Source organism: Melospiza georgiana, chromosome 8, assembly GCF_028018845.1.
Source record: "Melospiza georgiana isolate bMelGeo1 chromosome 8, bMelGeo1.pri, whole genome shotgun sequence".
Classification (NCBI taxonomy): Eukaryota; Metazoa; Chordata; class Aves; order Passeriformes; family Passerellidae; genus Melospiza; species Melospiza georgiana.
This window is the reverse complement of record NC_080437.1, coordinates 4,183,728-4,195,787: the sequence shown is the minus strand read 5'-3', so window position 1 is coordinate 4,195,787 and position 12,060 is coordinate 4,183,728. Positions and strand designations below refer to the sequence as shown.

Sequence of the window (12,060 nt, the reverse complement as noted above, 5' to 3'; positions counted from 1 at the left end):
GCACACAACCTGACCACTGCAGAGAGATTATCAATCAAGGCAAGTAAAGACACAGACACTTTTCTGCAGTGTTCTCGCAAATCTCTTGGCTTGAAAAAATAAATCAATCCCAACTTTATGGAGTTAATTTTGGTGCAAAACAGAGTATTCTAAGGACCTCTCCTGACTAGCCCAAACCAAACTGGGCTGAGTCACAGGTGACAGCCACAAGCTCTAGATGCAGCACCCTGAAATGTGTTCTTAACTACAGCAAGCCCAGAAAGGGTTCTTCACCCTCACCCCACCCCAAGAGCTCTCTATCAGCAATGAGTGCAGCTGAGCCTGCAGTAATTACACAATCAGGCAAATGTGGGAATCTCCCCATTGCCTTGGCATCCTGCATTTCTGCAGCAGCCTGGCCTACGAAAGGACACCAAGCTTCAAATCCCAGCAGCTGCTCTACTCCACCCCAGCACAGGAGTCTTCTTTCAGTGGTGAATGATTCTAAGGAACAACAAAAAAACTCCAAATAAATTACTGATATTGCTCCCATAAGGGAAAAAAAAATTCTTGTGGCTCTATTGTGCTGACAGCTGTGCAGTACCAGAAAGGCTTGTCCAACAACAGGAAAAGAGAACAGATGCACTACACAAAGCTATCAAGGCAGATAACCCTCAAGAGGTGACTATGTGAATTCCCAGAAGAGAAACTAAAAATGAACAGAGAATAATACAGCAAGCCACTGGAATTTCTATTTTGCCACTTTCATTGAGAGGCTGGTTCGTACTCATGATGCCAGGTAAATAAAACTGACAAGCCTGAATGGAATGCTCTGTTTGTGTCACAGGTGTGTACAGCTCCCTGAACCATCCCTCACCAGCTGCTGTTGTTTTGTAGCTGCTAGATGAGCCTGCTACAACAAGGTTTTGAGAGGCACATGGCAGTGACTGACAGCTGCCAATTAACACAGAGAAATGAACTACAGCATGGCAAAGTGGAGCCTCAAAAGTGTCACCTACAGGCCCTATCAAGTTCTCAAAAGTGGATTAAAGCAGGAGGTGCTCCAGCATTCCCAGAGAAGACACTATCCCAAATCATCATAACATCTAATTGAAGAAGTGGTCTCAAGCTGGAGAAGACAGCCAGACTACCTCTAAACATTTCTGGGAAGAAGCACCAGAGGCAACTCTTCTATCAGCAGCCTCTCTTTGAAAGTTAATTTGGGTGATACTCATAGCTCCAATTCCCCCACAAACAACGTATGCCTCAGGGAGCTGTAACAGTCCTGAGAGGATAAATGGAGAGAAAAAAACCAAAGAAAAAACCTCCCTGCAAGGAGATGCTCTGTGGGAGAGACACAATTCCAACAGGGCATTCTCTAGGACCTGCACTCTACAGCAAATATATTGTTTCTGACCCCCACATGTGCACCCCAAAGACTGATGCACCCAACACCCCAAAAAGAATCAGCTTCAAGTTAGAATCTTTTAAAAGAAGCTGCAGGTACTGTTTAAAATATATGAAGAAGGAAGGCAAAATTAAAATAGAGGGCAGGGATTTTATTTTGGTACCCAAAAGGGATTTTCTAAACCTGCTTCAAAGCTTGTGCATATCTGTTCTTAACACAAGAAAAATGCTCATTTTGCAGGTGGCAAGCACCCTTCTTGTGGAAGAGAGATCTCTGCAGGGCTTTACCACCCTCACACAAGGAACTCAAATTCTTCAAAGCACTGGCTGGGCTGGAAAGCCTCATACAGTTTGTAATGGACTCATGAATAAAAATGCTTTGGCATTTGCTGAGTGGTCTGGGTTTTGTCAGAGCCACCTCTCAGGACACAGCAATGCCTGGGAGGTGTGTGAAGCACAGCTCTGGGTGCAGGAACCTGCAACCTGCCCAGAAGGAACAGGAGGAAGAGCTAATCAGCACTTCCTGCTGCAGGGAGGGAGGAGAGCCTGGCACACACAGGACAGGCTCCATGTGTGGGATTGACTGGAGGATGCATGTTCACAATAAGCCCTGACAGGTAGCTGAGATGGATTGCACTGAAGTCAAGGACTTGGAGATAGGCCTGGTTGCTGTAAACAACTTGTTCCAGCACTCAGAGCCATGGGAAGGGCTGTGGAGATCAGGGAGGGAGCACAAGCTGAGTGAAATGTGAGCAAACTCCTCACAAGTACAGCACTGAGAGCCCAGTAACATCACTCCTAGTTAAGAGTAGCGGTTGTTTCCTTTCCCTGAGTGGAGCACTGTGATGCACAGCTTGGTGTTTGAGAGTGTTTTTCCACATGTCCTACTAACCAAAGTCCTATTTTCCATGCTCCTCCATTTTCAGATGGCATAGACAGCACACAAAAACTGTGAAAACAATCAGGGGCAAAAAGAGAAGCAGAAGTCATCTTTTAAGAGCCCTCAGAGCCACAGCAGCACAGCCTAAGAGCAGTTCTCCCCTGCTTCAGGGCTTAGGTGCACTGTAAGTCTAATTTTCATCACTGGATTTTACTTTTCATCCTTTTAAATGCCAGTAAAGAAAATAAGCCTGATGGGTTTTTTCAAAGAATAATTAGCATCTCTTAGGATTGGCAGAAGAACACTTACGATATAAAAATCTCCTTCCTCAGTGAAGATGAAGTCATACAATGGGGCACAGAGGAAAGAAGCTTGCTTCTCTATCTCCACAGACACAAAAAACCCAGGGGATATAAAAGAAATTGGTCCACTGGCTCAAAGACAGGGCAGCTTGGCCAGCTTCACATGGCTGGCTCAGTGCCATGGTCTGACAGCCAAGAGCAGCTTCAGAGCCTCATGCAAACCCTCTTGAAGCCAACATGGAAGCACAAGAACTTGCAGCAAGGTGATCATCACTGCTGCCTGCCAGGCAGGAAGGGTTACAGGGGGAAAGAAAAAGGGTTTCTTCTTTGCTCTTCAGGAAAAAGGAGCCATGAACAGCTTCCCTGGAGGGGCCTGCAAGGCAGAGCCTCATGGGTGTGGCAAAGGGAACTTAATGCTGCTCTCCAGGAAACTTTGAACTGGTCATGTGTTAAAACCCTAGATACTAAGAGTTTTGGGCTTTCTATACTAAAAAACACAGACCCTCAAGAGAACATTACATTTAACCTAAAGCCATAAAAACCCCAACTTCCATACATCTATTTGAAACACAACTTCCATACATTTATCACAGAAGAGGTTAATCAAAAGCATGACAAAATCAGTAGAAAAAGCAGCAGCTGAGCACTGCAATGCTCCCTGCTGCCTCTCCCTCACCAGGGCTGAGGAATGCAGTGGCACATTGAAATTCAGGCAGCACTGCCTGCTCTGCAAGTGCTGCCAGGGGGACAGGACCCTATCACCTCCCTGGCTCCCAAAGGGAAATGCTGCTGCAAGAGTGTGTGCTGATGCTGAGATAAGGGATCAGGAGAGCAAAAAACCCTGCCCTTCCCTTCAGTGTTAGCATTCCAAGGCACTGAGATTGGAGTGGGAGGCTTGTGGATTTCAGGGCACAAGTGTAGCCACTCTCCTCACTTGTGTAACCCACACCATCTCTAGAACAACAGTAATTCATGGGCAGGAACAGTTTTGTAACAGTATCTACTTGTTTTCAAAATAGAAATGGTGGTGCTAAGACGTGACAAAGTCTCCTGCTCTCCTGAATGCCAAAATGGAAGAATTCTTAGCAAGTGAGCCAAAAAATTTACCTAAGGGTGGCAGCAGCTCACCTGGGGACAGCAGTGGACTCAGGGCTACTTGGAGGAAGGAGGCCTGTCAGCAGAGATTAAAGGCAGGTGACAACAAACAGCTTCCAGCCCTTCCCCTCCAGCTTTGAAAAACACAAGAGTTGTTTTTTTTTCAAAAACTAGCTAATCATGGATGATAATTTTTTTGAGCAGTCCATGGAAACCTGCACCAAACATCTCATCCTAATAATCCATAAAGTCAGGACCAAGCACACTCTGCTGATTCCCAAAGGTAATGAACAAATCATGTGTCACCATGACAAAACAAACCAGTCAAGGACCCAGACAGAAAGGAACTGAAGTCTGACACTCCAGTTTTTCTCCAAAACAGCACTTGAGTGCATACAGAAATACACTGACACCACAGGTACCTCTTTGGGGTTGCTGGGCATTACTGCCCATATATATTCTACTATATATGCTACTATGCTGGCCAAACAAAGGAAGATCTTTCTAGACCAAGTATCTCTACCTCTGCCTCACCACCTCAACTGCTCCTGAGATCCCTGTGTTAGGCAGCCAGGCCTGGCAGCCACATCTCCATCCAGGCTTCTTCAGGAAAGTTATTATCTGCACCACCACGGCCTCAGTGAGGTAAGGTCAGTCAGGAAGACACAACCTAAACAAAAAGAAATGGAGGAAACTCAGGAGAGAGCTGCCACACAGGGAATATTCTCTTCTCAGCTGGGGAAAATAACATTATTCAAGAGCACTGATTCAAAAATTGAATAGTTATTTATTGTTCCAGAAGTACATTGCTCTTTTATACATATTTCATAAATGATACAGGATTTTACACATGTTCAGGTTTTTTTTTTTTTTGTTTTCTCCATGCTCCCTCCCTCATCCCAAACACACACCAAGGATTCAGCTACAGGATTGTGTTCACTTTTTTTTCCTTTTAAAACTCATCACACAAACATGATAAAACAGATAAAAAATAATCACACAATGTAATTAAATGGAAAGACAGAGGAGAAGGGGGAGGGAAGAAAAAAAAACAAAACTAGAAACATGCACCCATTCGGTCCAACATGCCACTGAGTGAGAAGAGGCAGCAATCCCAGCTGTGTTTCCACATCTGCAAGGCACCTGGCATCTAGTTAATACTGAATTATTTTCTTTCCTATATTTTTAAAACACGGTTCTCCAAAAAAAACCCCAGAAGCCTCTTTCCATGACACAGTGAGGAGTAGTAGTGAAACATCAAAAAGAAGCAGCCAGCCTTTCTGTATATAAAGCTTAGTGTCCTTCTCCCACCTTCATCCTGTCTCCACAGCATTTATCAGCAGGGTGCTAAACCAGACTGACCTGCTCTGAGTGAAGAGATGTTTTATCTGCTTAGAAAGCAGCCAGCCTTGGCTAAGAGAGAGGGCAATGGGTTGACCTTCCTTCCTTTATTTCTTTTTAGCTAAGAACAAGAGATGTCATTAGCCACTCCTAAGAAATTCTGACCTGTGGACACAAAGTTCACTTAAAGCTACTTGATCAGGGGAAAGTGCTACAGAACCAAAGCAGTTCTGTTCTTGCACTGTAGGATCCCCAGGCTCTCAAAAAGCCTCTGGGCAAGGGAAAGGCTCTGACAATATGTGAAACCTTCTATCCCATTACACAAGCAGTCAAGTATCAAGATTCATTATTCCATATTCCAAAACTGTTCATTTTAAAGCAGGAGTCATGATTCTGGCAACAGTTCTGCAATCCTTTAAGGCCTCCCTAATTCCATAGTCCAGGTGGCTCTCAGACTGGGGGTAGGAAGAGGGGAACCTCCCTGCCTTAAGACAGAATATAAAAAACCGCTCATGCAATGCTGCCATGGGTTTCTAGGAGGAGCTCAAGGGCATTGGGACGCAAATTTCGAGAGTTATTCCGGAATAATCCAAAACATCAATTATCAAATGTCCAGAAGAAAACTCATTCCTTCTCTCACTGGGCTACAACCAATCTGTGCTACAAATAAGCAAAGGAGGAAGTCAGTGGAGCACAGGGGGTGGGCTGGGAAGGGGAAGCTCACGGTTTTCCAGTAGAAAGCAGTCTTGTAGTAACTTTATAAAAGAGACCAGGTCTGACCAGAAGTGTGCGTGTTAATGGCGGTGGAGTGCAAGTTCTGATCACCAGCCAGAGCTCCAGGTGGCTTGGATTCTTTGTTCATTTATTTTTTTTTCTCCTTTTGTTTTTTTCAAGACAGAAAGAGAGATTGGAATCAGGTAAAGGAAAATTTAAAAAGCTAAGCAGGCTGCTGGTGTCCTATCAAGAGGCAGACCCTGCAAAGCTGGAAGAAGACACCCCTACACCCCAGCATTACATTCTCTTCATGAACCCCCCCAATCCTGTATTTGTACACAATCTCCATTCTGACAGTTTTAAAAATGTGACTATTTGCCAAGCCCTTTTCAGAACTAACATTCCACAATGTCCCATCTTCAGATTTAAGAGATTTTCCCCCTTTACAGTCCTTGTCTTGATTAAAGGTAAAAACCCTCCACCCCCCACACCACGTCCCAGCTTCCACCTGCAATGCTTTAATTAAAAAAGGCAAGAGCTATGAACAGGTTTTTGCTGGGGTTCAGAGCTTCTTTGCTGATCAGTCCTTTTCAGAAATTTGCTGGATGGGCAGATGAACTTGCAGTGGGTCTCGAAGCCTCTTAAGGTCCAATTCTGCCTAAAAGTAAAGGACATGTTATAAAGCACAAGCTCCCAAAACAGCTTCCCCCAATACCATTTCCCTTTAGAGAAAGAAAAGCTTTCCCATATTTCCTTGTTTTTTCCCTGTCCAGCAGGAATTTGCCCAAAGAGTGAAACAAAGTTGAAAGCTCATATTTACAAAAACCATTCTCTGAACTTGTCTGCACACAGCCACTTAAGGAATAGGGTAGGGGAGATTTGGATCCCCATAAATTCACTGAAATATTTTTTAAAACAAGCCAACGAAACCCCAACAAATCAACATCCCAACTAGATTATTAGGGATGATTGATTCTAGAAGAAAAGCTCCAGGAAAACATGGCCATCCAATGGCATCTGCATTCAATACGGGTTAAGAAACCCCAGAAAGACCTTTGGGTCCTTCCTTAAGTAATTTGTTCTCCAGAGGTAGAATGTGTTTTGCCCTGGATATCTTACACTGTCATTTTCAGAGCCTGGGAATAAAGGATGATAGAGAACAGTGAAAAATAATGTAGTAATTCTGCTTTTTCTGCTCACATCATCCTTCTGCAATAAGGCTCTGAGAAACACAAGGAAACATCTCTATCCTTTGCTGAACAGATCCCACAACATGGATAATCTGTCAAGAGTGTCTGTCTCCAGAGTCTGAGAAATCTGCCCCCACTGATTTAAACAATACAGCTACATTTCCTGAACATTATTTTCCAGGACTGCACTGAAGTGCTATGTCAGGAAGACCTGAACTGAATGGATGCAAGACTTCATTCCTCACTAAATCCATCTGGTGTGTAGGAGCTGAGAAGAAAAGAAATCTTGAATTAGGCTCCTCTGAGGCATAAAGAGTCTGAAGCAACTCAAGATTTACCAGCAGTTTCTTAAAGGCCCTTAAAGACTGATACGGGTTTCATGTTGATTTACACTTCCACTTCTATTCCTGGTAATATCAAAGCCAATTCAATGATTGCAGTATGGCTGTGACAGGAAAATGGCCTGCAAACTTAAAATACAGTCCTTCTTGCTTGAGGTGTGTCTATTAATAGTAATGAAGACCTAGCAAGCAGTAATTTCTTTATTGTGTTTCTGGAAATATTGTTGTTACCTGAGCAATTGCATCTTTGAGTTGATTGTATTTCTCTAGATCAAATCGTGTCTTTTTGGCTCCTTTATGGAAAAATAGTAAGTACTGTCTGTCTCTGGCATCTGGATAAACATATTCCTAAAGAGAAAAAAAGGAGAGAAAATAGGAATAAAGCTACAGCAGGGAGGCAGCACTGGATGCCATAGCACAGTGTCTCAGGTGTTTTTAGGACAATGACCAGTTCCTGACAGGAGGCACAAGCCTGGTCCAAGCTCACACAGTGGAGGGTGACCCCTGCCAGCAGCTAAATCCCCACCTAGCACTCACTGCAGCACAGCTGGGTCAGAGAAAGCACCCAAAGGTAGGAAAAAAACAAGAAAGATTTAAGTGTAAAGTTAAAGACAGTTTAGTAACTGAGGGAAAAAACCCATAACAAGATAAGAGTGATGCAAAAGCAATCACTCACCACCTCCTGCCAGCAGACCAATGCCCAGTCAGGCTCTGAGCAACAGCTGCTTTGGAGAAACTCCCTCCCAATTTATTGCAAAATGCGACATCATGTGGCATGGAGTATCAGTTGGGTTAGTTCAGGGCAGCTGTCCCAGATGTGTTCCCTCACAACACCTCACCCACCCCCTGTTCCCAGGGATGGGAGGAGGGGGGTTGGGAGGGATACAGCAGGGAAGAACAAAACCACAGAAGGCCTTGATGCTGTACCAGCCCTGCTCAGCAACAGCCAAAGCACTGCTGTGTTACCAAGGCTGTCTTGGTCACAAGTGCCAAACACTGCACCACACCAGCTGCTCTGCAGAACATTAACTCCATCCCAGCCAGACCCATCTAAGTCAGACATTTGCTTCTCTACTCATTTGTTACACTCCAGCAGTGAGCTACTAGCACCTTCCTCCTGTCCCCAGTGTGCAAATCCTTCCATGCAGAGACAATAACAAATAACATTTCATACTGACAAGTTTGAGGGAGAAAAACTGCTATAAATACTGTCCCTGAAACGATGTAGCTGACAGACCCTTGGGACATCACGCTGGAACACCTGCAGCATCTGTTCTGATGGCCCTGTGACAGCAGAGACACTTTGAGCCCTCCCTTCCTCATTATTTAGGCAGAATTAGGAACTGATGAGACAAAAAAACATGCACTAGAAAATCCATAGAGAATCTGTCACATTTACAAGGATCCAGAGATGGATTCTTCATCTGGATGGGAGGCCAGATCTGTGAAAGGCATTTCTAACAAGATGCCTAATCATCCTTGGGCTCCTTAAAAAGGCCAGCATGGCATGTGAGAGGGGTGGGCTTCCCTGAAGCCCAGAAGGTATCTCAGGCAGCCACACCTGTCTGTACTGACCATATCTGCCAGCAGATGAATCTGTGTGGCTACAGCAGCCACCTAACACTATTAGAAAAGCATTTCTGGTAAGACAACCAGCCAGGGCCACCATGAGAACACCCTATGGCCACACACCACCTCCCTGGCCAGCACAAATTAAACAAGTGACATCTGGGTTCCAACAGGACAAGGAAGGGGCAAAGCAGCTTCTAGCAGGCACAACTTTGCTATTTTTCTAGTGAGTAGTGCCCAGGAAAGTCTTCTACTGAAGTGTCACTAGCAGCACACCAAGTCCTACCTGGCGGGTCATTACGAAGTAAGCGTACATTGCCATGGCACTACCATAGGTGATGAAATAGGTGACAGGTTCCATAATGTCCCAAGAGTATTCCCACCAGGTGAGGCGGGCCAGAATCCCAAACTGAGTGGCCATGTAGGCCAGGCCTCCCCACAACACCAAGGTTGTCCTCTTCTCTGCTTTCCTGCTGAGCTCCATCCTCACCTGCAGAAGGCAGAAACACACATCTTGCAGTCTCAGAAGTAATTATGTTAATATTGTTAAGAGATAATAATGCAAAATCAGTCCCTTATATTAATAGCAACATTAAGTGGTTTGAAACATGATTTGATTATGCATGATGCACATACAAACAAACCTCAGCTTCTTTTCCATCACCTGTGCTGTCACCTATACTTACTCTGAGCATGCTCTGAATGCCTCAGGGAAGTATTTATTTCTCTATATTCAGAGATGTTCTGTTGCATTAGCCCCAGCTTTTATTTACTAACAAGCTCATTTCCAACTGCTTGAAGCAAGGAAACAAAATATTTCCACAGAAACCAGAAGCAGACATGGTTTGGTAAACACTTGGTTCAGTGATCTTAAAACTATTTGAAGCATGGCAGGGACCCAATTAAAACCTGGAAATCCATCCAGGCTGCCTTTGGAAGATAAATACAACACACTGAGAAACTCCTTACTTTTTCTAGAGGTGCTAGTTGCTCCTTCAATTGCTCTAGTCTCCCTATCAGCTCCTTCTCCTTGTTCAGCTGGTGCTCCTCGATGCTCAAGGCTGTGTACAACTGCTGAACCAACGTCTTCACATCATTCAGCGTCGTGGCATTTTCATGGCTTAAGAGCTCTAGGGATAAACAGAGGCTGTTTTATACACTGTGCCCACAGGGCTGCTCATGGGCCCTTGGGGAATCACTATTAGTCTGCACTGGAAATGAACAAAACTATCTTCTCAACAAAGAGGCCTTTGGAAGAGCTCCAGCACTCTAAGACAATGTGTTTCCCCTGAAAGAAGTGCCTTACTACTGGATATTCCTAAAATTTGGTAAGAAAAAGGAGAAGAGAGGTATCCTATAAAGCTGGCCAGATTATCCAACAGCTGCTTCTGATTCATATTTATATACAAGACAAACAAACTCAACCAGCTATGATCCATCACACCAGCTGTCAAGACACAGGCAGAATTCAGAATACAGACCACCAGCAGCCAGAATTATTGGTGATGGCAACTGAACATTGTGGGTTAGGGACCCACAACAGCCTCAGCAGCAGCATTTAGAGTGCCAGTGCCAGGAATTGTTTCCCATGCTCTGTGGGTAACACCCCTTGCTGTGCTCCCTGCAAAGGAGTGAAGCTCTCCCACACAGCATCTAGAAACAAGAGCAGGGCCACGACTCAAAAACACCTTTATACTTGCATTGCAACTCAAAAAGGATTCCTAGAGGATACCAGTTCTTAAAGGAGTTGTGACTATTGGATTGTCTTCCAGATTGGAAAAAAAAAGAAGTTTGAAATAAAAGCAAAATATTTTGACATTAATCAAATAAAAAAAATAATTTTTGTAGCATCCTTGGACTTGTACCTAAAGGTATCAAAATATGATTTTACCAACTCAAAAAGTACACCAGCAGCTCAAGGGAAAAAAAGTGACTCAGTAGCCTGTGCCAAGACACACAAAGTAAATAATTTCGTTCTAGTTAAAGGGCTCCTGTTCTCCTACGAAGAAAAATCCATGTGCTCCTACTGAGGCAAACATCAAGAAGTACTTATTTAAAATTACAGTATTCTGGCATTTCCATTCTCAAATACTAGAGGTGATCTTGTAAAAATGCAAAAGCCAGAGCTGAAAAGTTTGACAGAACTAATTTCAATGCCTATTTGCAGGCACATTCATTTTAGCACAAACTACAGAAATCTCCTTGGCAAGTGCATCCTAGGAGACAATTTCCTGTAACCTTGGTGATCCCAGAGCTCACCTAGCAGCACACAGTGGGTGACAGCAGTAGAGTAACTTTGTGTGTGTGGTACCCAGTGGTTTAGATATCCAGTCTTAGCAGAGAACCTTCTGCTAAGGTGCTTTTGATGAGATGGGGAAAAAATCGTCTCTAGTAGAGGTGAGTCTACTCTATATTAAGGGGAGAGAGACCATCTCACCCAGTACAATGCACTCCCAACTCCAGAATAACAGAACAGTAAAATCCCCCACATCTGTCAGCCAAGAGCCAAATAGAAACAGCATTTCCCAAGCTGTCCCTCTTGTTTAAATCTTCAGAGGTAACTACAGGCATGCAAGAACCTGGTGTTTTATGAAGGCTATGAAGCTGCCCGGAAGAAAGAGGGCAGATAAAAACACTGAATTCCTGCCTCCCCCAGTAATACTGAAAATGTCTCAAAAGCCTCTCTGCAGGTTTTCACATCTTGAAAATCACACATGTTCAAAGATTATTATTGAAATGGATTTTCTTATTGACTCAAAATAGGTTACTTTCCCTACCCCTCCTACCTGTCTCTTCTAAGGGCACAGTCTCCTTTATTTCACTGTTTGGTAGCTAACAGGGTTTTGAGGTTTATCTGCAATATTTATTCTGCAATATTATCTGCAAAGTACCACACTTAAATGGAAACAATGTTAGCTGTCAGGGGAAGCAACAATTTATTATTTCAAACCAGACAATCTAAGTTTCAATCTAATTCCCATCTTGTACTGCATTCCTTCAGAATAAGTTAAATTAAATTACTTTCCAGTAATTATAAAAAAATTTGAAAAACTTACAAATGAAAAGGAATTCTATTTCTTTGTTTATTTCTCTTGAGGGCTGGGGGCACTAGCTTTGAACAGAATGAAATATCTGCTTTTCATTAGTGATTATTCTGATTACTTGGATATCTCTAAATTGGGCTCCAAGGGCAGGATTAGAAACCAGGAGGTTTCCCTTTAGAAATAACACTCCATGCTCCT

The 12,060-nt window shown here is 43.7% G+C and overlaps 1 protein-coding gene across 1 annotated transcript in view; it reads right to left on the bottom strand.

Moving 5' to 3' along the window:
* Positions 1-4,430: 4,430 nt before the first annotated feature.
* The window catches only part of MCU (mitochondrial calcium uniporter), an 86,138-nt gene continuing 78,508 nt past the window's right edge, over positions 4,431-12,060 (bottom strand). Inside the window, exons 5-8 of the mRNA XM_058028839.1 lie at positions 9,788-9,948; positions 9,105-9,308; positions 7,481-7,597; positions 4,431-6,372 (exon numbers count right to left, since the gene is read on the bottom strand). Coding sequence (XP_057884822.1) covers positions 6,241-6,372; positions 7,481-7,597; positions 9,105-9,308; positions 9,788-9,948 — 614 coding nt within the window. The 3' untranslated portion in view covers positions 4,431-6,240. The remainder of the gene's footprint in view (positions 6,373-7,480; positions 7,598-9,104; positions 9,309-9,787; positions 9,949-12,060) is intronic.